Source organism: Callorhinus ursinus, unplaced genomic scaffold, assembly GCF_003265705.2.
Source record: "Callorhinus ursinus isolate GAN/ISIS: 27379988/994484 unplaced genomic scaffold, GSC_fseal_2.0 scaffold1, whole genome shotgun sequence".
Lineage (NCBI taxonomy): Eukaryota > Metazoa > Chordata > Mammalia > Carnivora > Otariidae > Callorhinus > Callorhinus ursinus.
Window position 1 is genome coordinate 26,197,198 of NW_027397063.1, and position 27,861 is coordinate 26,225,058.

Genomic DNA, 27,861 nt, shown 5'->3' on the forward strand with positions numbered 1-27,861 from the left:
GCATCATGGATCTAGAGGTCTCATTCAGTCTGGAATAACTTGCATCATGGAGTCTTAAACACGGAATTGCTGCTATAGCAATCTTTGCACTTTTTTTTCTTTGCACTTTTTTTTCTTTGCACCTTTTAGACAATGAGTTTTGATAATGCTTTGCAAAAATTCCCCTATCCCTCATCAGCAGCTTCATCCCCCACCAAAAAAATCTTGACTGCTACCCTATCATTTTCTGTAAGTATATCTAGACCTCTACAAACCAGAGCCCCCCCAGCAGATCCACAAATACAGGAGTGAGAAATAAATGCTACTGTTGTTACATATGAAGTTTGGGATAGTGTGTTACATGGCATTACTATGGCCACAGCTGACTTGTGCACCAAGTAAGAGTGAGCACTACCCCTCTGAACATCCTACAAGTAGCCTAAATCTATATCTATTACAGCACTTATTACATGTGTCTGTGTTGATTTGTTTTTTACTATAAGCTATCTAAAGGTAAGGATCCAAGTTTTATCTATCTTTGTATGGCAACACCTAGTACAGTACCTCCCACATAATAAGTACTCAACAACATTTTAATGAAAGAATGAATTTCAACTTTTTATACCAAATTGAATTCATAAGATAACTGGGCAACTGGAAATTCAGTAAAGAACAGACTTAAAAAAAAACATGTCTTTTTAGTTTTGCAAGTAAACACAAATAGTATTCCTTTAATAAGATTTTGTTATACACTAAGATTATAAATAATTATCTCTATATTTAGTAAGTAGTATAAATGATTAAGAAGCACAAAAATCTAGGTAATTCCTTTTTATTAATCCTTTCAATTAACATGTATCACTAAATTATGTAGACTTAAAAGCAAAATTATATTAAAAGAAACATGAATGTATTTACTTGTATTTTAAAAGAGATCTTGATTTTCTCCTTTATGTTCTAAATTCTAAAGCTATTATGTGTAATATATATAATATATAAAGATTTCAGAAGATCACCTTCTTATGAGTGGTATTTAATAACATATTAATTATATGTAACATTTACATAAAGTGAAAAAAGTTACAAAACTCTTAAGTTTTAAAAGTATGTGTATATATAATTATATATAATTAATCTAATATATATAATTAATTATCACCACCCAAGGGGCGCCTGGCTGGCTCAGTCAGTACAGCATGCGACTCTCAATCTCAGGGCCATGAGTTCAAGCCCCAGGGTGAGCATAGAACTTACTTAAAAAAAAAAGTATCAGCACTCAAAGCTGATTTTTCTAAAATGTTTAATAAGCTGTTAATGTAAAGATTCATAAAATGCCTAATTATCCCTATCTACATATAAGTAGCATCTAAAATAGACCTCTATGTGTGATTTCTACATTTATAACGCACGTAACACATAATTCATTAGGCTATGCTCCTTCTTTTCTGAAATCCCAAATCCAAGAAAATTGAATCACTTTTAAAGGAACCAATGTGTTTATTAGATCTGTGGGGTGTAAGAAAACTTCAATTGCTGCTCTGTGTCATGCTGATATAGGCATAAACTCTCAGGTTAAACTTCTCTCTTTGTAGTACAAGTTTCAATTTGGATTTTAAAAAGCTTGAGGCCATCAATTTTCACATCTTTTCCCACTCCCATTTCAGAAATCAGAGAGCCAATTTCAGGAAAATACTGGCAAGTTATATGGAGGTTTAACATGTTCAAGAATAAATCTGACTTCCATTAAGGCAATTCCATTAAAATAAAGCACATTGAAACCACTTACTATTACCAGGTTTTCTGGCTTCTAATTTCATAGCCATTTATCTAAAGTCAAACAAAGAGAATAAGCGTGTTTTTCTTAACTACTGGACTGAACAGATTAAAAAACTCTAAAATTTGAAACAAAATCATTAAAATGTTTCTGTCACTTTTAACCACCTCCTAAATGGGCCTGCAAGGCTCTGCCTTCTTACCCCACTAACACTCTCCCCCACCACTAGAGGGCTAGTCCACTGTACCACTTATTTTTTAACAGACTAAGCTCTAAGCTCCCTCCATTGTCTCTTGACCACTGGCCATTTGCCCATTGCAAAATCCTTTGAATCTGATACTCTGGAGACAGAGAACTATCTGCTTTCTCTGTGCCTGCCCCTGGTCTCCACTGAACACAATAAGGAGATCTCCTCAGTTATGGACACTGCTGACCTACCTGAGCATATGTGAACTCAAGTTCTCTGATACTCGGTGGACACTCAACACCAGCGAAAGTCATATGTGCATCCCTTCAGTCCGAACTCTATGTGCATGCTTTCTCTCTAAATTCCCTCTTATTAAGGTTCCCCAAAGAAATGAATGAACTGGATCTCAGATGTAGGACTATACATCAAGTGGATAATAAGAGCTAGATAGAGAAATAGCAACCAAAGAGTAATAAGGTAGATATCTCTCCAGTTCTAGCAGTGGAGCAGGCACATAGCAGAAAATCGATGTGTGCATTAAATAGTTACCAAAACTACTCATTATTTTATAGTTACATTTAATATGTACTTTTAAACTATAATAGTGATATTATTCATCTTAAAGTATGTACTAAACATTTGCTAATTTTTCTTTTTTATCATCACTACTTACCCTAACTGAATGATTATCCCCAAAATATTCCACAAGAGCAGCCCAATAATAATTTTAAATGATGATTAAATCTACGAGATTCATCTGTGAGAATCATCTATGACTCTCTTTATTGTCCTGTTTTCCAATACTAGACATTACAATGTTGTAAGTGTGATTAAGTCTGACTAAAATAACTCAACTGACCACCTCCCCAAGACCCCCTTCTTCCCCTAAGATAGTACTTTCTAAGTCATGTGGTTCTTCAATACCTACTTCACACACACCTCAATACATTCATACATACTTCATACAGACACATATTTATAAATACATTTATTGTTATTTATAGAAGCAAAAGCTGTGTGTGTGTTGTGTATGCTTGTGTATGTCTTAAAATAAATGACATAATATTGAATGTTATATGTTCTGTAACTTTCCCTTGCCTTTCCCTTTCCCACCATATTCAATTAATCATCAGGTCGTGTCATCCAACAAACAAAATTTCTTGAAGCTTCCTTCAAGATTAGTTTCAAAATCACCATGAAAGGTGATATTCATGTTAATAGGAACAATCCCGTGAAACCATATGCGGTAGATATAGCCAAATAAGTTTAGATTTGAAAAATGGTAGCCAAGGTTCAAAACAAATGTAATCTTAATGATATGAAGCTTGATTCTTCAAATACATTGAAAAAAATGAAAAGAAATTAAATATATGAATTCTCTTTCAAGTCAGTCCACTTTGAATTTTTCTGTCTCACAACTCAAAGGTAAAGAATGTAAACCATCTAATTACTTATATATCTATTGTATTATATATGTATATAATGTCACACACACACACACTCAATACTGATGTCTTAAAGTCTAGATATAAAATTATCCCAAAAGTATAAATCAGCTTCTAGAGATAGAAACATGAGTTTCAATGTACATCTGGAATGTACATTAGGAATTATATGTAATTCAAAGGTACAAAATTGGGATGCTATTGGTAAACAGAGCCTCAATAGAATGAGTATGTGCAGAATACTTATAGATAAACCTTTCAATGACTATTTACTAGATATGTGACTTTTGGCAGATTATATAACTTCTTGAATTTGAATTTCCATGTCTGTAAAATAAAGAAACAACTCTCTGTTAGGGAAACTCCCTACCACTACAAAGAAAAGCTGCAAATGGAACTCACTTTCCTGAAAGCTTGTGGTCCTCACCCCTTGTCTAGCTCAGTGGTTACAACATACAGACAAAAGGGCTTCAGTGAAATCTGACTCTGGCACAGGTCAGCGACTGTGAGTTCCAGCGTCTAAGTCTCAGTGTACTCACCTGGACTGTGAAGACAGTAATAGTATCTACCTCAATGGGCAACTGGGAAGATTTAGTTGCAAGTCTATATTAAGCACTTATTGCACAGTTAAATGTTCACTACATTTTTGATAGTATGAAGATAATATAATAATACTGTATACATCCATCTTTGACTTGAAAAGCCCTCTCCTCTTTCTATGTTATGATAGGACACTCTTGTCATTTTCCTAACACTATTTCTTCTTTCATGCCGTCACCACCTCTTCTTATCATCCATATACCCCTAAATTGAGCTTTTCCATGGCTCTATCTTCAACTCTCTATTGTTCCAATGACTTCTAAACAAAATACTGAAACATTTGGTAAAGGGATGAATCCAAATTCCATAAGAAAGGAATTATCCTGGTATAGTCTACTTATTCCATAGAAAAAAAAATTGTTATGCTTTCAATTTGGAACAATACCACCACCAATGGCTGGAGAGTCCACAGCTTCAAAAAGTAACCCAGCAAGGGCATGTTTTGACCATCTAGACAATAATGTTCACATTTTCCTTTAAACTAGAAAATGCCAGACAAAGACAAAAACGAGTTAGTGAAGAAATATTTATTGTGAATGTATAAGATGTCAGGCACTGTGCTAAGAGCTCTCACACATTTTCATCTGATCTTACTTGCTCTACAGCACTGTACAGAGCAGGCTCTCCTTACATGGCTAGTGATGAAGGTGTGAAACAAAATAAAGTCTAGAGGATAACCTATACGCTTATAACAACAATGAATTCCCATTTTCTGTATGCCTCACATGGCCACGCTTTCTTACTGAGCCTCTGAGAGAGAATGAATCTCGATCTTCATTGAGAAAAGATTAACAACTATATAATGTTGCAATTACCTTCTGGGTAATGATGGTATATTTATAGGAGATTGCAGTTTGTGATTACCTCACCCCGTGGAGCGGAGGGAAAAGGAGAACAAATATGGACTATTTTCTATAGAAGCTTTTCCTTTAGAAAGGAAATCAAAGTTATCGTGAATAGACTTACCTTTTGACAGAGTTTATTTTGATTTAATATGTACAATTAATCTGAGATACTTTTGTGCTAGTCAGCATGACCTAGCTATTAAAAAAAGTTTCAATTCCCAAGAATAAAGTTATAAGGCATCTGAGTAGATCTAAGATAAAACCCCTCTTCTGACTTTGTAACCCTCAGAAAAAAGTTGATTGATAGGAGCCCCAGGCTTGATGACAGACTGAAGCTGCAGCATCCCCCCCTCCCTACTCCTTTGGCTTTCCTCCAGCGGGGAATGGGCATGGCCCTAAACACAGCTCACGCCTGTGTGTGCTCAGACTGAGGGGGTAAACAACGTCCTGAACTAGGGCATGGATTTCCAGGCCTGGGAGGTGTGGTCACAGCTAGTAGTTGACTACACAACCTTCTTTATTCAACTTACTTTTTTAATGCCTTGGACTAAGAATGCACAATTAGATAAGATCACAGAATGAGCTTGGAGCATTCTAATTTCCTCTAATGAACCTAAAACTGATTCTGTAATATCAGAGTTCACAAATCTGGCACATACATATATGTGTGTCTATATATATATATATATATATATATATATATATACACATAAATATGTATATATGTACACACACATATATATATATATGTTCATTTGCTTTTCTACTTTGGTAACTTCATTCTTCCTATATTTCAACTTCTAGAAAAGTATTAACCACTGAACAGTACTATCAATGAGAAACCCCCAACCCATCAGGTGATAACAATAAAACACTAGGAAATATAATTTATACTGATTAAGGAGTTGTGTCGATGAGGCTTTAAGAGAGTTCAGGATGCAGATCCCTGTTCTGGTCTCTCTTTTTAGTTTGGTTTGATAAGTTTGGTTACTTTCTCCATCAGCAGAAAAGTAAGCCATACTTTGATCCAATATACAAAGTTATAACATCCTTTCAGAAACTTTCTTTATATGTTCACTGTAATAGTTCAATTAAAATGTACCTTTTTGGGGCTATACCTTATAAAGAATCCCTATTAAAGGCAAGTCCTGAATACAAGTTAAATACGAACTAACTATAAATTTAATTTAAGATTTTAAACGTATTTCTAACTTAAAGAAAGGTTAAAGCAATCTACTTTTAATTAAATATATCTATGGCAACTTAATTCCAAATCTTAAGGTTCTGCAACCCAATTTCTCATGATAAAAATATTACTAAAACTCATCAGCATTGAATGACAATCTTCCATTCCTCTCGGCTCTCTGAATCCATTATCTCTCTCATAGGAATGAATGCTTTGCTTTGACTGATGATGAATAAGATATATAGGACAAATGATGCACTTTTTCATTTAAAAGACTAAAAAGGAAATTCACTTTAGTCTCCTTTCTGCCTAGTTTCATTAAAATCTAAATACAGCTATTCTAAGAGATTTTTTTCTAGCTCACTTCAGTTTGACAAAAAATGTCTCATGTATCATTTAAATCAATTACAGATTCTCTGGAAATATACCCCAAAACTTTCATTTTCATACTTTTGCTTTAAAAATAAACACATAAAATATCACCAAAATAAGCAATAAAATAAATCCTAAAAAAAAATCCAGTATCTTGAAAGAGTATATTGTTTGTTACTAAATTATACTCTAAGAGTTGTTTCAACTTTAGAAAGTACTTAGGGAAATATCTTTACATAATTTTTTATTTCCTAAAATATCTTTATAAAGTGGTATCTTTGATCTTTTATTTATTTTGCCTAAAAAAGTCACAGAGGGATGCCCACAATACTTAGAATAATATCAAAATCCCAGTTTAATTTTATGACTAGATGACCTTAGGCAATTAATTGCTAGTTAAAAGGAGACCAACCATTTCCCATGCTAGAGGAGAAGGTTATTTTTCCTTCTTCTGCATCAGTGAATTTCCATTACTTAGCACAGTGTCTGGCACATAGAAGGTGCCCAATAAGTATTGCTGCTCAAGGGAAAGGAAAGTAGGGAGGGATGAAGGTGAAATTGTTGAATTTAAATTCCAGACCCTAACTTCAAGGACTCTAGCAGATTTTTTTTTAAATAAACCTGCTTTAAAAAAAAAAAAAATCACTATATACTCCCATTCAACTGTACATTTAGTGAACTGGAATATTATTTGAGAGACATTACAACTTTAACAGAGTAAGCACCTGACTTTAAGATTATATTCTATAATTTCAGGGGGAAAAAGAAAAAAGAAAACTTGGAGTTTACTTGCTCTGATTTTAGATGTACTGGTAATTGTGTATAAATTGGTTTATGCTATTTTAGAAGGCTTTGCTAAATGGCTAAAAGCTAATTGCTTGCTTTAAGTAGATTAAGAAATAAAGTTCCATCTCCTTTCCCCTAAGATCCAAGACCCTTTTGAAAACCTGAAACTCTTGTGCTTCTTAATATTAGCTACTAGCCTTGTTCAGGATTGTTAAGATTAAAGATATATCCAAAGAAAAGAAGGAAGGGGGGGGAGGGAAGAATGAAAACAGGGAGGGAAGATGGGAGAGGAAGAAAGGGAGAAAAGGAGGGATAGGGAGGGTGTAAGCAAAGCAGCAAGGAAGGGGGAAAGAAACCAATGCACCAAAAATGTTTTCTGCCTCTTTGAATGGAAAGGTACATAGTACATTGATGTCGTATGTAAAGAAGTTGCGATCACTTAGAAGAAAATAAAGTCAGAAATGCCTCCAGTCTTTGAGAGCCCTCTAAATCATGTTAAGAGAAATCTGGGTAGCTATCCCGGTTCTTCTCCATTTCTCCACGCTAGGAACTACCTTAAGATCCTTCTGAATTTCTCAAGCCTGCTCGAGGCCCCAGAGGCTGGCGTCAGTAGATGACAATTCCAGGTCTCCCTTGCACTCCAGTGGCAAGTTGGGACTAGCCAACGGTGGATGTTGGCATAAGACAAATGGAGATATTTAACACCTACTCCATTCCTGCTTCCTCTGGCAGTGGCTGCCTTTCTCTCTGGCCACAGATACTGTAATCAGACTCCTCTTTTATGACTTCAGCTTTAACTATGTTCCAGTAACCATTCCTTCCTTTCTTGTACCTACGTCCTAAGAGGCAACAGCTTCCAATTCTAGTAGTTCCTTAACCCTCACCAGCCTTCTGTAAAAAGCCCTTCATTAAACTCTCTCCAGTGAAACCCCTGAGCATGCCATCTATGTCCTACTGCCCCCCAACTAATACAGAGGCTAAAATCTTGGGACTCTCAACCAAAACTCTTCAACAGAAGCAAGTGTGTGAATAATTTACCTAGAGATGACAGCCTTGTTCTTTGGAGCCAAGCACACTTACCAGTCAACTGAGATAACAAGAATAAAGCAATTCTAATTTTAGAATAGCCCGGGTTAAAAACAAACAAGCAAACAAACTCCTATCATGTGCCCAGAGTTGTCAATCTGCACATGGTTCATTCACCTGCAGTCCTGACCAAGCTCTCTTGTCACCTATTTCCCCTATTTAGGATGAACATGTTGAACAAACATTCATATTTCTATTCATAAAGCAATGTCTAGATTAGGCATATATCTGCCCAGCATATCTGTTTCATCAAGTGGCATGTATATAAGATATATTATACTGATATATATTACATGGATAGATATAAGTATTTATCACCATATAGATATAATTCACTTACATTTTTAATGAGTAGTTTTTAATTAAATGGTTATGGTTACTCATATAATGATAGCCTTTTAAAAATATATTCCAGGGTCACCTGGGTGGCTCAGTCGGTTAAGCCTCTGCCTTCACCTCAGGTCATGATCCCAGGATTCGGGGATCGAGCCCCATGATAAGCTCCCCACTCAGCAGGAAGCCTGCTTCTCCCTCTCCCTCGGCCTGCTGCTCCCCCTGCTTGTGTTCTCTGTGTCAAATAAATAAAATAAAATCTTTAAAAAATGTAACTTCCAAAATCTGGGGCTCCTGGGTGACTCGGTCAGTTAAGCCACCAACTCTTGGTTTCAGCTCAGGTCATGATCTCACGGTCGTGGGATCAAGCTCCACGGCGGCCTCCACACACAGTGCAGAGTCTGCTTCAGATTCTTTCTCCCTTTTTCTCTGCTCCTCCCTGCGCATGCTTTCTCTCTCTCAAATAAATAAATAAATATTTTAAAAAATATCTTCCAAAGTCTTTCAATATTATTTTTGCAGAAACAATTAAAACTTTAAGTGTTTAATGATACCTCTATAGGTCAATTCAAAAGTTAAACACTAATGAATGGTTCTTATGTTATATTAAATATTGTCCATCGCAGAGCCAAGTAGAAAACAAGGATTGCAGGCTTGTCCACAGTACAGTGACATGACCGTGCGCCACTGTGCTAGTCCGTCCAGGCTGCCATACAAAACGGGTGGCTTAAATAACAGACGTGCATTTCTCAACATTGTGACGTCTGGGAAGTTCAGGATCAAAATGCCAGAAGATGTGGCTCAGAGTGAAGGCCTCTTCCTGGTTTGTAGATTGTCACCTTCTCACTGTATCCTCACATGGGACTGAGACAGAGAGAGTACTCTAGTCTCTCTCCCTCTTATTTTAAGGACACTAATCCCATCATAGGGTCACCATGACCTCATCTAAGCATAATTACTTCCCAACGACCTCACCTTCAAACACCATCACATTAGGGGTCACGGCTTCAACATGCAAATTCAATCCTTAACAGCCACCTAAAGAAGACTCTTCCCAGCATCATGTTTAAATTGAGTCTTACTTTTTTCTTCTACTGAAAACATCCATTCATATCCTAAAGTTTTCTAAGTTTCCAAATGGTTTCTCCATTCTGCCATTTTCCTTCCAGGGAACCTCCTCCCAGGGAATATTCTGGGGTCTTCTCTACCTGGTCCCTTCCTAATTGTCTGTTCTCTTATGCCTGTTGCATAGCCTGACAAATTCTCTTTCCATTTTACTCTTTTCCTAAACTCGAGTCACTGGTTCCTGCATCTCATGTGGTCCTCTGTCTTGATTTATTCCCTCATTCTGCTGGTATCCATATGTAACATCCTAAGGAAGAATGCTTTGAAGATACACTTTCTGCATCCCTACATATGTGAAAAGGTCTCAATTCTGCCTACACACCAATGATAAAGCGGCCAGGGAGTAACAGCCAAATTTCCTCCACCCCAGGAATCTGAAATAATCTACCTTCCACTGTAAATGACATGCCCATCTGATTCTTTCCTAGAAGACATGTTTACCCCTCCTTCTATAAAATCTTCCTAAACAAAGAATATATAGGTCGTTTCTTTTAGGTTGCACACTGCATACTATGTGCTAGGAAAAGAAAGTATGTCTATGAAGTTGGCGGGGGGTGGGGGGGAGATGAAAAGGAAGAATATATGATACTACAACAGCCGCTAGCATATAAATGATACAAATCCTCAAAAAGGAGGGCAATACATCATCAACATTAAGCCCACGAGGCGGGCGCCTGGGTGGCTCAGTTGGTTAAGCGACTGCCTTCGGCTCAGGTCATGATCCTGGAGTCCCGGGATCGAGTCCCACATCAGGCTCCCTGCTCAGCAGGGAGTCTGCTTCTCCCTCTGACCCTCTTCCCTCTCGTGCTCTCTATCTCTCATTCTCTCTCTCTCAAATAAATAAATAAAATCTTTAAAAAAAAAGCAACACGAGGCTAGAAAATTATCATTTATGTCACACAGTTCAAAGCATTAAGGTCTCTAACAGCAATTTCCTAGAATCCCAGGAGGTAAGGATGCTTCCCTATAAAAATAATCCCATTAGACCTTATAACAAAGCTCTCTGATCCAGCACAATTGGGGCAGTGTTGGTACACGTACTGAAAATATTGGTTAAAGCAGAGAATGATAAAATACATATATGCATATGTATATGCACACATATACACATCAAAACAGTAAAAATTTTGTTTTTACTTAAAATAAAATATAAATATTCACCCATATTCTGATATAAGATTAAAGGCATTTCTCCTTAGGGCCTCTGATTAAGATTTTACAGTATCTTTCTTATATGAACCCACAACTACAATGCAACATTTATATTTCCAATTACCTTGGGGTTATAATGGAACAGAAGCTAAAAGGTGCACACAAAGTAATCTGCATGTGAAACTGTTAGATTTATATCATTTTCTCACGGTTCACTTGTGCGTACTTAATTCAAAATCATTTTTTTCCAACTTGTCCTTACTGAGATTTTCCCAATACTTAATAATTTTCTTTGCTGTCACACTTATAGTTCATCACTTTATATAATGTTATACTGCAGAATTATAATGAGAAGAATTGGCATTCACAGGATTTGAAGGGGGTGGGAAACCAGCTCACTAATAAGCACTGAATGTAAATGGCAGGAGCCGAACTGCATACATGTGGTAGACTACGGTCTACTACCCATGCATGCTCAGTATCCCGTGGAAAGTTGTCCGTATCATTCAGAGTGAGCCTGTCAAACAGAAGTATATTCACTAAGTTTGGTAAGTAGACGTTAGCTAAGTAAACCTCCAATGTACCTCTACTCTGTCGAAAATAAATAATCTATCAGTAAAAACAGATAAAGGGAAGGAGAGTAGCAACATCAGGTTGGAAAGCTAGAGAAAGTCCTGACAAGTTTCTACAGAATGCCTTGGCTGATTGGTTATTTTAAGTTTACATACATCAAAGAGGCTATTTCTCAGCATTGGTAATGGTTTGGTTAATAGTCCTAATGCCTTCTACCTCTCTACCTTGCAGTTGCCACCTCTTTGCTAAAATAACAACATCAAGAGTCCTCAGACCATCCCAGAAATTTGTTTTTTAGAAACATCCCAATCTCCAAAGAGCCAAACTTATGAGAACCCACATAACAAAAATGCATTCACAGAGGACCCACAGAAAGTTGAAAGTGTCTAACTCACAAAAAACTCCTTGAAGTTCCACTTGAACCCAGAGGTCAGTTGAGATTCCAGAAAAAAAAACCCTCAACAATCAAGGTAGAGAGCACTACTGCACTACCCTACCTAACCAACTCCCCTCTGATCTCACACACACACACACACACACACACACACACACACACACACACACACAGATTATCTAGAATATCAAAGAATCTGGAAAGTTTACACTTTATATTATGAGTATGTGTTTTCTGCCATGGGGGTCATTCATACTATTATTCCCAAAGTTTCATGAGCTTCCATAAAAGAAGATTGTGCTCCCATGCCCTATGGACATAAGGCTTGGCCAAATTATTTGGTTAATGAAATGGAAGTTCAAATCACATTTAACTGCTAAACTGAAGCTTTTTAAAACCATAACAGGTTTCCTCCACTATTCTTTCTCTCTGCATGTCCCACACAGGGGCTGCTCCATCATCCTGGGAAGAATTTGACCCTTGGGACTGAGGCACAGCTGATAACCGTAGCCTTTGCAGTTGCAAACCATTATGTTAGAGTTTTTTGTAACATGCCATACCACAGTGAAAGCTGACTAACATAGCAGTGATTGATTTATGGGAAGGAAGAGAATACAAAGGAGGTTGACATCAGAACTGTACCTTCCAACCATAAAAGACTTCTAAACCAATAAATAATCCCTAATTTTTAGATCAGTGTTCCTCCCAACTCTCTGTGCTGATGGATCAGTTACCTTTAAAAAAAAAAAAAATTTCCAATCTATTATAGACCAAATCTTATGTAAAATGTAATAAAATGAATTATTAGAAAATCAAAAGAAAAAAAGGCTTTCAAAATTTAAGCCCCAATTTTTATATTATCATTTGATTCACCAGAAAAAAAAAATTACTCTGTCAAACTATTAAAGTTTCTAAATGCTGAGGTGCCTGAGTGGCTCAGTCAGTTAAGCAGATGCCTTCGGCTCAGATGATGATCCTGGGGCCTGGAATTGAGTCCCGCATCTGGCTTCCTGCTTAGTGGGGAGTCTGCTCTCCCTCTCACTCTGCTCCTCCCCATCATGCTCGCTCGTACTTTCTTTCCCCCCTCTCAAATAAATAAATAAAATCTTTAAAAACAAGTAAAGTCTCTAAATGCTTACAATCCCAATTTCTGCCAATACATCACTGCCAAACAATTACAGTGCATGGAACCACACTGGTCCAGAGAGTACACTTTCAGTAGTACTGTTCCAGAGCACGTGGAATTAAGAAATACAAAGGCTTTTATGATGATGTAAACTTCTGGGCAATTGTATAACTGAAAACAAAATTATAGACTAATTTTGTCCAGGAAACAGGTAAAATTCTCCTTAATATCTTTCCTACTCCGCAAAAATATCTGCGGTTCCTTTTTTCTATAGGCATAAAAATCAGGGTGTTACTTCCCCCCCCCTTTTTTTTTGTAGTCCATCAGTGATAGACATTTAGGTTATTTGAAAAGTGCCTAGCTCCCAGACTTAGTAATTTTAAATGAAATGTTTTCAGTTATAGCGAATAGAACCCAATTATTTTATATTGACATATGTAGTTTACTGCCTTTTTCTCTACTTATTACCATCTAGCTACTGGAAAGCACCCAGTTTTCTTCAATTATTTAGCAACCTGCAATAAACATGGTTTAGTTCCAAAACTCCAAGTATATTTTAAATCACATTTAATTTTCTAAAGAATGAATCTTTGCTCTATTGAAGATGATTCAAAGTTTTAGAAATTCATCTCGAACCTTTAAGTAGTTTCTGGCTTGCCCAGAAATACTTTTTGGTGGTAAGATTCCAATCCTGATGAATGTCATTATACATCCACTGTCCTCCTGGGTTGCGACGGCAGCTGCTAGCTGCTTAAAAAGCTAGTTTTTAAAAAATGACTTAAAGGAAAAGAAATGACTCTTTCATTTTCTCTCAAATAAAGAAAAATATGTGTAATATATTTAAAGTGAAGTTGCTTTTCAAGTTTTAAAAATGTGGATGGCAAAAGCTAGATCCACTTCGGTATGGACAACACAGAGACTAAATCACTGGACTCACGCAAGAGTCAACTGCCTTTTGAAATTAATAGTAATTTAGGGCGCCTGGGTGGCTCAGTTGGTTAAGCGACTGCCTTCAGCTCAGGTCATGATCCTGGAGTCCCAGGATCGAGTCCTACATCAGGCTCCCTGCTCAGCAGGGAGTCTGCTTCTCCCTCTGACCCTCTCCCCTCTCATGCTCTCTATCTCATTCTCTCTCTCAAATAAATAAATAAAATCTTTAAAATAAAAAAAATTAATAGTAATTTCTTTAATAAGAAAAAAAAACATTACAAATGAGAGAATTTTTTCAATCCTGTCAATTAACATTTCTTGAGCACTGATTAAGGTATAAAATGTTTTCTCATCTACAATCTAGTTAGTATCTACAGCAACCCACTTTAGGCAAGTAAGACAAATATCATCACTTTATCCCCACTAAGCCAAAGGAAGAACTGTGTTTCGAAAGCTCAACTATGATTTCAAACTTTTTTTTTTTACACGCCAATTTCTTTCTTAAAGATCATTTGTATTTGACTATTCTGAATAGTCGTACCTAAATTATCTTCAAGTTGGTTGGCAAAAAAATACAATAGAACAACAAATATTTACGAGCAACATTATGAATAAGCCCAGAGAAAGAACGTATAGTGCAGTCCATTTCTAAAATGATTAAAAGAGGAGACAAATATCACAGTATGCTAGAGTATTTTGATTACAAGTATAATTTTTCATAATACAGAATTAAAGTCTAGACATTCTTTAATTTTATATTCTCCTAAAAAAATACCACAAATGTCTAATCATTTAGGTAAAAACTAAATTAAGAAAATTTCCATTTTTCAGGTAAATATAAGTAACAGTCAATTTAGCGATTAGCCGACATAAAGTTTTTGTTGCTGGTGTCTGAAGAACTGTTTTATATTATCTTTGGGGGTTGAGAGAAGAGGTAGGTACAAAAGCAATGTTTTATATTATTACACTTGAGATAAAAATATAAATAAAGTTATGTTACTTTTTAAATCTCTGTCAATAGGTGAAGAAGCAATTTTTTTTTTTTAATTTAAGGTGGTATTTCAAGTACATATATAGAAAGTTAAGCTTATTGTGTTACAGGAATAGAATTCTAAAAACTGATCAATGTTACAGTTGGAGATTAATTCTACAGAACCTTTTAAGTTTATTGCTGTGTCAACCTATCAGCTGATAAATATGAGTACAGTCATAAATACAGTTAAATGTTTTTTAAATGTTTTTTAAAACATTTTAATATGATCAGCAAAGCTACCAAGAACATTTTAATTAATCTTCATATGCATTTTGTAAAGAAAAAAGATACTATAGTTGTTTAGCTAATTAATATCCATTTTCTTTTCCTTTGGTTTAGTACAAATTTATACATTAGAAAACTTAACAATAAAATTATCTAACCTATTTTGGAGCCTGAGAAAAAGTTCAACAAAGAAAAATGACTTTCTTCTTGCTCAACTCTTCTTTAAAAAGAAAAAAAAAGGAAAGAAAATGTAAGTAGGGAAAAACAAAATACAGAATTCCTTGTGTTAAAGGCATGGTTAGTTCAGTTTTTTAAGGGTGTATTTTCAGCTATGTTGTCATGATTATCAAAATTCTATGCTCTACAGAGTCATATCAAATTAATACTCACTACTCACAGGAACATTTTTTTTCCGAAGACATATTCTTTTAAATGCATTATTAACCCAAAAGTTTGGCTCTACTCTCAATTTTCAAACTTTTTTAAGTGAAAGCTCCTTAGTGAGAAAAAGTTGAGATCTCATGTATACAGAGACCCTGAGACCCTGTGACTTTGGGGAGAAAAGCTATTCTTTCATCTAGAAAAGAAAATAGGTTAGTGGGGCACCTGAGTGGCTTAGGCAGTTAAGAGTCCACTTGGCTCAGGTCTTGATCCTGGGGCCCTGGAATGGAGCCCAGCATGGGGCTCTCTGCTAAGCGGGGAGTCTGTTTTCTCCCTCTGCCCTCCCCCACTCATGCTTGTGCTCTCTGTCTCTCTGTCTCTGAAATAAATAAATAAAATCTTTAAAAAAAGAAAGAAAAAATAGATTAGTCATTTAAATGTTCCCAGCATACTGCCTGTTCCTATTTTCTATCACAATTTCATTTATCTTAGTTTTTCCCATCTCTCCAGTAAAATTAAGGGCTCACTGATTAAATCTGATGTTCTTCATGTTCTTAGACACTAAATAAATATTGGTTGATGAAAATAATTCACCAAATCCTATCCCAAGTATATGGAGAGATTTTAAATTATGTTATACACCCTGACAAAGGGTAGCATTTTTAAAAATCAACTTGAATTGAAAAAAAAAACAAGGTAACAGAGGGCATTTTTACATTAAAATAGGAAGTAGATAATTTTTAGTTTTCTGTTTACAAAAAAAATTTTAATTATTATACTTTCGATATATAAGCATTAAATCCTAAATAAAATTTTAAAATGCAGTTTTCCAAATGCACATAGGACCCAAGTATATTTACGAGGCACAATTTCTAGTAAATCGGCATTAGTCCGTATGACAGTTCCCAAATCTAATTCTCATATAGTTCCTTTCCCATATTTTTATATTTCTAAAACCTACTTAGTGGGTTTAATCATAAATCTGTTGGAGGTGGTACCTAACACAAGGACCAAATTTTAACTGAGGTTCTTATAATAGTTTTGGTATCTCTATGTAAAAATCAACTTGTACATTCTCAATCAATACTCTCAATCTTATAAATGGCCATAAAAAGAAGTAATAAAATAGAATGCCAAAAGGGCCTGAACGATAGGTGGATGTCTAAATGGTCTTTTAACAAAAAACTACTAGTCGAGGCAGGTGTATAAAGAAGATGGAGAAATATTAATGTTTGTGTATAAGAAAAAATTATTAATAACTATTTTAATAAAATTTAAGAAGTCTCTTATCCCCATAATTTTATATAATTTCGTAATTATCATCAGGCAAACAAAACTAATCTAAGCCAGCAGATCATATGGTCTTTCTCAAAACTTTCCTTAAAATTTTTAATGACTCTCAAGAAATAGGCCTCATCTAATTTGCAGGACTGCAAGTCCTTAGACCTGTGATTTCCAATAAAGGAGCCAGTAGACACATGTAACCACTGAGCACTCGAAATAAGGTTAGTGCAACTGAGAAACTGAATTTTAAATTTCATTTAATTTTAATTACTTTATTAAATTTAAATTTTAAAATTACTATTCAACTCAGTTACTAGAACTTTTAATTCTGTTTGAAAAAAACTTGGGTTTGTATTCTTAAACTGAAAATTTTATTAAATCTAAATAAAGATCAAGTATTTCCAATGAAAAAATATCAGAGCTAAAAGAATACAAAAGAACAAAAATACCTCAATGAATTTTATATTGATTATATTACTATTAAAATATTTTGATATACTGGGTTAAATAAAATTTTTCATTATTAAAATTCATTCAACTGTCCACCTTTTACTTTTTTTAATATAGCTACTAAAAGTTCTGAATTAACGTAAGTGGCTTACATTATATTTCTATTAGACAGTACTGCTTTAGACAACATGTATAAAATCAAAACTTTTTAAAAGTCGGCTTCTTTAAGGTATAATTTACATGCGATAAAATGCAGTCTTTTACGAGTATAGGTCTATAAATTTTGACAAATGTATGTAGTCATGTAACAACCAGCACAATTGGGACATAAAATATTTTCATCACCCCAAGAAGTTCCTTCATGCTCCTCTGTCAACTCACAATTCCTACCTCCAAACCCTGACAACTCTGTCGTCTGTCCCTATAGCTTTGCCAATTCTAGAATGTCATATAATTGGAATAATATAGCATGTAGACTTTTGAATCTGATAAAATCAAATTTTAAATACTACGGTACTCTCCTGGCACTAAAGGATGATTCTCATTCTGATATTTCCTTGTATTATGAACATTTTGCCAAGGCCTAGTTTTCATTATTCTACTTCCAAAACCGAGCTTTCTTCCTTGTCTCTACTACAGTAATTTATTTATACCACTAGAATACACCTGAGCAAATTGTATTATAGTTCTTTACATACAAGTTCTTCCTCACTAGACTGTAAGCCAGAAGCCTGACATCTAGACCAACTATGCTTTCCACCGGGTTAACCGCCTAATAAAATTCACAGTGCAAATAACAAGGCTAAGAAGATATTCGTTTTTAAAAAATTGATTTTGTATTATAAAAAAGGAAAAGAAAAACAAAAAGAATTGAGTCATGCAGAATTTTATCCTCTAGATTAGATGTCTACTTTTACTGAGGTCTCAAAACAGGATATTAGCCTCTAGAGGATCCAAGAACTACAATGCCATCTAACCAGGTGCAAATGCTAGTGGAGATTTAACTTACACTAATATTTTTACCCAGATTGCTATTGATTTTGTCAGGACTTGCCAACAAAGTTGAATAAATTTGGAGCAGTCTGCCTAGCACCATTTTTCTCATAAACTCTGTTACTTCTGGTACATGATTTTACAGAACATAAAAGCTTTTCAGGAACACCTGTATTACATTACAGTAGGAAATTTACCACGTGAAGGTAAAGACACAAATCCGATGGCTCTATCTGAAAGGTCAGATATCTGTAATCATTAATTTTCATATAAATATATGAAGTATAACAAGTCTTTAAGTAAATAAATAAATTGTACAACTTTAAATCTTTCAAACACTTACTGAAGTCTCCAGTAAGAAAAACTCCTTCTGCTCCTGGGGCCCATTCTTTGCAGTATAAACCACCATCGGCACATCTGTGGACACCAAATGATTCATAACCTCTGGAAAATTTATCAATACCACCTTCGTTCTCTCCGATGTTGTTCAAAGTCTCGTTAAACCGCTTATACCTTTGAAAAAGTGCAAAAGAATGAAGTTAGAAAATAAAATCATCTTCCAAGAAAGCTACTGTCATTAAGTAAATGCTTTATTTACTCTTATTCAGAAAAAGAAAAGAAAAAAAAATATTAAAGAGGAATAATGTGAATAATTTCACATAATAAGGTAGCAATTACTTCACACGATAAAATCATTCTTATCTCAAACTGAAGCAATCTAACATTTTTTGGTAATTTCATGCATTTTGGTATAAGAGAGAAAATACAATTGTTCTATATTCCATGAAATTTTTAAAAAATCAGTATTATAGCAACTTATATGTCAAAATGGTATGATGAAGGAGCATCACTATGTGTCTCTCTTCTAACCCCTAAGAAAATAAAAGAAAAATAGTCAAAAGCCAGAAAGATAAATAAACTTACCCTACAACAGGGTTTGGCTGACTTTTCCTGTTAAAGGATAGATAGTAAATTGGTCCACTTCACAACAACTCAACTATCTCTCTGAAGCATGAAAACTGCTGCAGACAAGATGTAAATGAATGGGAATGGCTGATGCCAATGACACTTATTTACAAAACATTATTGGTCAAATCTGGCCTATGGGCTGTAGTTTGCCTTGTCTGGCCTGTATCAACTAATAAGCATGGAAAGAACTACTACATCATGTCAAACTGTAAAAGCTAGTGGCCACGAGAAGAAGCCGAAGATTCCTCCCCTAGGAGGACCAAGAGTAGCACATGGTTGTTCCTGACCCTCTCCCAGAGCCAGAGTCCATACAGCTATGCCAACAAAACACTACTATTGTCACTAATACCAACAGATCTAGGGAGAAGCTATGACAAAACAGGTAAAACTGAAGTGAGGCAGGTGGTAGGTGCTTTTTGTCAGAAGTGAAGGTTCCAGAACAATAAACTGAGCAATGCTAAATAAGCTTCTTTGCACTTCCCCAGACCCTGAGGGGTGAGCAATAAAAGTCCCAGAAAGATGACATGAATCCAAGTAGGGGATATACAGGGAATATTTCACTATATTTCAACTTAATTAAAACACAACAGGGGTGCCTGAATGGCTCAATCAGTTAAGAGTCTGCCTTTGGCTCAGGTCATGATTCCAGCGTCCTGGGATGGAGCCCTGGGTCAGCCTCCCCTGCTTAGCAGGGAGCCTGCTTCTCCCTCTCCCCTACCCCTGCTCCTGTGCTCTCTCTCTCTCTCTCTCTCTAATAATAAATAAATAAAATCTTTAAAAAACTGAACTCAATAAAAATAAGAGATGTGGAAAAAAAATAAAAGATGAGGGATTATATGACAAAACAATAGACTGAGAGGTAAAATGAGACCCCTAGACATAAAGAAACAAAAGGAGGAAAAAAATGTATCACTGGAAAATAATAAATTAGAACTGGCAAAAAACAAAATGCACATATAATAAAAATAGCAAATTATTAAATGAATAAAGAATTTGAAATTTATATAATTGGAGAAAAAGGCAAAGAAGTGGAGTATATTAAAGAAGCTAAGAGGTACGCAAAATTGACAAAAATGATCTAAATAAGGATAGCTGCTGACTCCGAAGAACAAAACCAAATAAAATGATGTAAAAAATATAAAGCTGGAAAATTTTTCTCTCAGAATTAAATCTGCATATTTGGGGTACCTGGGCAGCTCAGTCGGTTAAGGGCTCGGCTCGGGTCATGATCTCCATCCAGGTCCTGGAATTGAGCCCAGTGTGGGGCACCATGCTCAATGCGGAGTCTGCTTATCCCTCTCCCTCTCCCTCTGCCCTGCCCCCCAGCTCATGCTCACTCTCTCTCTCAAATAAATAAAATCTTAAAAAAAAAAAGAATTAAATTTGCATATTAAAAAAGAGCATGCTATGTTTGAAGAAAAATTTGGAAAACAAACACAAACACGCACATGTGCCAACACCTCCCAATTTAAGCTACTGAAATTCAGAGGATAAAGAAAGAACTCCTCAGACAACCAGTCATAAAAAAGCAAGCAGAGGGAGGTTTTAGTTTTTGTTTTGTTTTGTTTTTCCCAAAGGAACATTACACTAAAGACCAAAAGATAAAGCCAAGCCCACACATTTGTGAGAAGGAAGGGGAGTAATCTAATGGTATTTTATAAGGCAATTTCCTCAAAGCTAAAGAATTCTTTAAATACTGTCAAATTAAAAAATAAATTTAAGTTTATTACACTAATAAACTATGGTTGAACGGGAAAAAAAACAAAACTAGGTGATCAAAAGATTAAAAACATACACAGAGGAATTAAAAGTCATGGCAGCAGTGTTGCTGAACCCTGAGTCTTTAAATACAGAACCATAGCTAGACAACGGTGCATCTGTGTAAATGTGATAACAAAAAATAACCTCAATGATTAAAGTAAATTTTATTATAAAAGAAACGAGATGAGTGAAAGGAAAACAGAAGAAAATACAGTGTACTTTTAAACCCCTTCACCTATTTCACCCATCGCCCCATCAACCTCCTCTCTGGCAACCACCATTTTTCTCTATATTTAAGAGTCCATTTTTTGTCTCTTTTTTTCTTTGTTCATTTGTTTTCTTTGTTAAATTCCACATAGTAGTGAAATCATATGGCAGGTGTCTTTCTCTGACTGACTTATTTCACTTAGCATTCTAGGTCCATCCATGTTGTTGCAAATGACAAGATCTCATTATTTTTTTTTTTGGTATTAATTTAATTTTACTATGTTATGTTAATCACCATACATTACATCATTAGTTTTTGATGTAGTGTTCCATGATTCATTGTTATGGCTGAGTAATATTCCACTATGTGTGTGTGTGTGTGTGTGTGTGTGTGTGTATAAACATATGTGTGTGTGTGTGTATTTTATATACACACACATATAAACATACACACACACACACACCACTTCTGTATCCTCTGTATCCATTCAACTATCAATAGACATTTGGGTTGGTTCCATATCTTGGCTATTATAAATAATGCTGCAGTAAACGTAGGGGTATATATATCTTTTTGAATTAGTGTTTTCACTTCCTTTAGGTAAATGGCCCATAGTACAATTACTGGATCATATGGTAATTCTACTGTTAAGTTTTGGGGGAGCCTCCATACTGTTTCCACAGTGGCTGCACCAGCTTGCATTCCCACCACCTGTGCATGAGTTGTATTAGTTCTTCATATATTTTGGTTATGAACCCCTAATCAGATACATCATTTGAAATTATCTTCTCCTACTCAGGAGGGCTGCCTTGTTGTTTGGATGATAGCTTCCTTTGTTGTGCAAAAGGTTTTTATTTTGCTGTAGTCCCAATAGTTTAATTAAGCTTTTGTTACCCTTGCCTGAGAGGACATATCTAGAAAAATATTTCTATGGCCAATGTCAAAGAAACTATTGCCTATATTTTCTTCTAGAAATGTTATGGTTTCCCATCTCACATTTAGGGCTTTAATCCATTTTCACTTTATTTTTGTGTATGGTGTAAGAAAGTAGTCGAATTTCATTCTTTTGCATGTAGCTGTCCAGTTTTCCCAACACCATTTGTTGAAGAGACTGTCTTTTCCCACTACATATTCTTGTCTTCCTTTTTGTAGATTAATTGGCCATAACAGTGTAGGTTTATTACTGGGCTTTGTATTCTGTTCCATTGATCTGTGTCTAATTTTGTGTCAGTGCCATACTATTTTGATTACTACAGCTTTATAGTATACCTTGAAATCTGGGATTGTGATACCTCCAGATTTGTTTTCCTTTTTTAAGATTGCTTTGTTATTTGGGGTCTTTTGTGGTTTGTACAAATTTTAGGATTATTTGCTCTAGTTCTGTGAAAAATGTTGTTGGTATTTTGATAGGGATTACATTAAATCTGTAAATTGCTCTGGACAGTATGGACATTTTAACAATATTCGTTCAATCTATCAGCATGGAAGAGCTTTCCATTTCTTTGTGTCATCTTCAATTTCTTTCATCAGTGTTTTATAGTTTTCAGAGTACAGGTTTTCCCCTCCTTGGTTAAGTTTATCCCTAGGTATTTTATTCTTTTTGGTACTATTTGGTACTATTGTAAATGGCTTAAAGCCTTTGTTGACGGATGTACACTCCAGAAAACAACATTTTTGAGTATAAAGGAAGATGTATATAAATATCAGACATTTCTTTCATTTCACTTCAGTTTCTTTGTTTCAAATAAATTTAAGTTAAATTTAACACATATTTTCTCATGTTTCATTATATTATTTCTGTCTGTCAAGACAGACCTACCTATATGTAAGCATATAAAATATCAGGAATAATGTTCCCCAAATATTAGTGACAATTTTTTTTCATGGGGTTTCTTTTTACTTTTTCCCTTGCATTGCTCCAATAATTTACAACAAATAAGTACCATTTAATAAAAAATGGGTTGTGAGACTGAGCCCCGCATCAGGCTCCGTGCTCAGCGGGGAGTCTGCTTGAGATTCTCTCTCTCCTCTCCCTCTGTCCCTCCCCCATGTGCTAGCACACTCTCTCTCTAAAAAATAAACCTTTAAAAAAAAACAAAACAAAACCAATAGTTCACAAAAAAATACAAATGGCCAATAAACATATGAAAAGATGTTCCAATTCATATGTAACTGAAGAAGTGCAAATCCTAAACTTGAAAAGTATAGCACAGAGAAAAAGACGTTCTCAAAGACTGTTTGGTATGATATAAACTAGAGAACAATTTGGCATCAGCTATGAAAATTTCAAAATCACAAAGTAATCCCATTTTTAGAAATTTATGCTTTGGATCTATAGAACAAGGAAGGAAGGCCATCTATGGTGTGCAGTGATAATCATTATGGCACTATTTATGACACCAAGCCATGGAAAATAACCTACCAGATCAACAACTGGGAGACTAGTTGAATAAACGGTGGAACATCCAAACAATAAATTACACAAGAGTCTTTAAGAGGAATGAGGAAGAGAGAAATGGGCTGACATGCAAAGATGCCCCAAATGGGTTGCTTTTAGGGAAAGAAGTTATAGAACAGTCTTCCACAAAGCAGCTATTTGCATAAAGAAAATATAGATATAGCTATGAATGGCATGCAGATCCATTTTCACAGGGCCTCTTCCTCAGTTCCAGGGCTGGGGTTCCAATGGCCTGAGGTGGGCAGGGGCCTTAAGACTTCCTAATGCCACCACAGTCACCGCATTTGCTTCAATGTCAGCAAAAATATGCCATATAATCAGATCAACGGAGTGAAGTGGCTTACAGGAGTGGTAGGTGTGGGTGGGAATATTTCATATATGAGCCCCTCTTGTGTTGTTAAGTGAAGTATATTTGACACTATGTTACATTAGCATCAGGTGTACAACTTGTCATTCGATAGACAGGTTTACTATGCTATCTATGTGATTATGCTATCCTACCATAACTGCCGCAATATCTGTCACCACAAAACACTATTGCAACATACTGCCTATACTGTACCTTTTGTTCCCGTGACTTATTCATTCCCTAATTGGAAGCCTGCACCTCTCACTCCTCTTCACCCATTTTGCCCATCCTACTACCCCCCGCTCCTCTGGCAACCACCCGTTTGTTCTCTGTATTTATAGGTCTATTTCTGCTTTTTGTTTGTTCATTTATTTTTTAGATTTCACATATAAGTGAAATCATATGGTATTTGTCATTCTCTGACTTTCTTCACTTAGCTATCCATGTAGTCGCAAATGGCAACTGAGTAATATCCTCATCCCTTCTCATGACTGAGTAATATTCCATTGTGTATGTGTATACACACCACGTTTTCCTTATTCATTTATCTATTGATGGACAACTAGGTTGCTTCCATACCTTAGCTATTGTAAATAACGCAGTAAACACAGGGTGTATATATCTTTTTGAATCAGCCTTTTTGTTTTCTTTGGGTAAATATCCAGTAGTGGAATTATTGAATTGTATGGTATTTCTATTTTTAATTTTTTCAGGAGCTTCCATACTGTTCCACAGAGGCTGCACCAATTTGCATTCCCACCAAGAGTACACAAGGCTTCCTTTTTCTCCACATCCTTGTCAACACTTGTTATTTGTCTCTTTGATACTAGCCATTCCGACAGGTGTAAGATGATATCTCATGGTTTTGATCTGCATTTCCCTGATGATTAGTGATGTTGAGCATCTTCTCATGAGCATCTTTTGATAGTCTGTTGGCTATCTGTATGTCTTCTTTAGAAAAATGTCTATTTGGGTCCTCTGCACATTTTTAATCAAATTATTTGGGGATTTTTGGTGTTGAGTTGCCTCTTTGCATTATATACATACCCAGTACATACAAATACACACACATACATGCACACACATCCATGGTGTTATAAGTATAAAAATTATATTTAGTCCATGATCTGAAACAAATCAGCTTTTAACAAAATGACGTGACCCCAGTCTCATTGACAGCCCTTACCCCAGGGGACACAAACTGAACCACCCCCAGAAACCAGAGAAGTATCACATATATTGAGGAGCTGCCCCACATAAAGAAATACAAAAGTGTGAGCCTGATGAGAAAAGATGAAGGTGGCCTTAGAGTAGAGAAAACAATACAGAAAGGAACTCTCATAAGATGGAAAGTACAAACCCCATTGAAAAACAAAAGCTCCTATTTAATAGCTACAGCCCATTGTTACCAAGTGTGATTTGCCAGATCAAATAGTTATTCAAGAATCAAAAAAATCTGAGATTTTTCTATGAACTCTCCCTATTTAAATATTGGCAATGTTTCAAAAATCCTTAAAATACTGACCTGGACAAAAAAAAAAGGTCTATACATATAATGAGATACTAGTATGCAAACCCTCTCATAGTCTCAAAGTCCGATGAGAAAATGTGTTTTTTTGTTTTTTGTTTGTTTGTTTGTTTTGTGTTTACTTCTTACGAATATTGTTAAGCTGTAATTTGTGGGTATATGAAAACTCTAACCCATATTAAACAACATAATAACAACATTCCATAAAATGATCAAACTGTAAGGAACAATCAACAAAATTAATTTGGACTTAGAGTGAAAAGAATAAAAACACATATATACATAATACAAGGAACATTACAGATTAAAAAAAGATACAACTCTGGGAGGTTAAACAAATGCGGTAATAATTTTATTGTTAATGTGAGCCTAATATCTTAAAAACACACTTCAGATCTAAGGTTTAAGTTTACAAAAAAATCATTTCATAAGAACTTTCATAAAATATGTACAAATGTCCCATTTACTAAAATTTCAACGGAAATAGGATTATAGCATTATATTACTTTAACTAAATATCTTGACTTCCCTCAAGGTCAGCCCTATAGCTTCTGATACAGAAATACACATTCCACTTTGAAATCACTGTGGCTCAAAAAAGAAAATGCCTGAGGACACAGCAAGCTCATCATGCCTGTGCCCTCTCCTACTACAGTCATCTCTCTTAATATTTTGCTATGAATTTATAGGATATTTAAAAACTAGGTCAAATTCTTAGTAACCAAAGAACATAAAATGAAGTTAGTATAGCAACTAGCATTTTGTACAGATATAGATTTGATCTCTACACTGATGTTTTTAATCCTTTTTACAAAGGAAGAAACAGAGGCACGGCTAAATATGCTAAGTTGTCCAAGGCCAAGAAGGTAAGGAGCAACAGAGATGAAGCATCATTTATCACAAAAGGTATACTTTAAGTGAATCAAGAGACAAAAATCTCAAATTAAATGTCACATTTTCTTTTTAAAGAAAGTCCTTAAAATTTCATTCATAAAGCTATTCATCTTTTAATTAAGAGAATCAGCTTTGTCTTTAGAAATAAAGTACAGATTATATCCTGTTACATACTACATGTGACTTTGAACAAGTCACTTAACCTCCCTTTTCCTTAATTTCTTCCCCTGTTAAATGGGAGAAACATATAGGTTCTAAGGAATCAATGAAATCACACTGGGAGCCATCCCCACAGTAGCCAGCAAGCGCTCAGTAATTGTTGGTTGCAACTTCAGTGAGGGGCAATGCTGTAGGATACTTTTTATCTTTTTTTATTTATAGCACTGATTTAGATTTTAATATATATGTTAATTATTAGCAAACATCAAGGGTTTTTCCCCTCAAATTACAAAAGTGTTTAAGAATCTTTACCATTTTTTTCCTGTTGTGGAAATTACAAATAAAGGCATACTAACACATAGCACATACTAAGTACTCCATATTGACTTGAATGCACGGAATATGGAAAGTTTGGAAAAAAATTAAATAGATTGGATTGACGGGGGGGAGACAGTTATTTTACAGAGGCAACAGGAATAAATTTGGAAAAAAAAAAAAAAAAAGAAACAAACTGAAATCTTTGCTCTCCTGGAAGATAATTCATCCTAGATCAGTACTGAATTTCTAATTTCAGGCAGAGTTGTGAACATTAAGAGATAGGTCAAGAGAGATGGATCATACCTTATCTAGAAACGTCTAGGATGTAGAATCCTTTCTCAAGTGTTTCTGAGTGGTCCTGAAACCTAAGGAACCCATGGGGGAAATTCCTTCCCTGCTAGCTTAATTTTCAAGATTTTATATTGTCATTTGCTTCCTATGGAGACTTGTATTGGAGGCAAGAATAAGCACAGAAGTAAAAGCTCAACAGGAATTTTTAATAGCTAAACAATGGAAAAATAAGGTTAAAAGAGGAGGTAATGGGATTTTTGAAAGAAAAAAATAGCTTTTTAAATCAGCCTTTAAAAGACTTCAAGGTTTCTCGCAGGAACTTTCTCCTCAGGTGAAAACTATCCAGAATATGCACAATTATCCATGTCTTAAAATGTCAAATGAAGATTTAGGCATTTGAGACTTTAAAGTGAACAGTTTATGTCTCTTAATTAAGGATAAGTATTCTACAACAAAAACGGCAACATATTTATTACAGAATAAAAGTATTTATTGTGTGCTAATAATTCAATTACATAAAATAAAATCCTTTTCTTTAGAAGTTTATTAGTCCAGGGCGCCTGGGTGGCTCAGTTGGTTAAGTGTCTGCCTTTGGCTCAGGTCATGATCCCAGGGTCCTGGGATCAAGCCCCGCATCAGGCTCCCTGCTCTGCGGGAGGCCTGCTTC

General features: G+C 35.2%; 1 protein-coding gene across 1 annotated transcript in view; it reads right to left on the bottom strand.

Annotated features, from left to right (window-relative positions):
- The window catches only part of GBE1 (1,4-alpha-glucan branching enzyme 1), a 270,358-nt gene that overhangs the window by 199,142 nt on the left and 43,355 nt on the right, over positions 1-27,861 (bottom strand). The window contains exon 2 of the mRNA XM_073892065.1: positions 18,603-18,772. Coding sequence (XP_073748166.1) covers positions 18,603-18,772 — 170 coding nt within the window. The remainder of the gene's footprint in view (positions 1-18,602; positions 18,773-27,861) is intronic.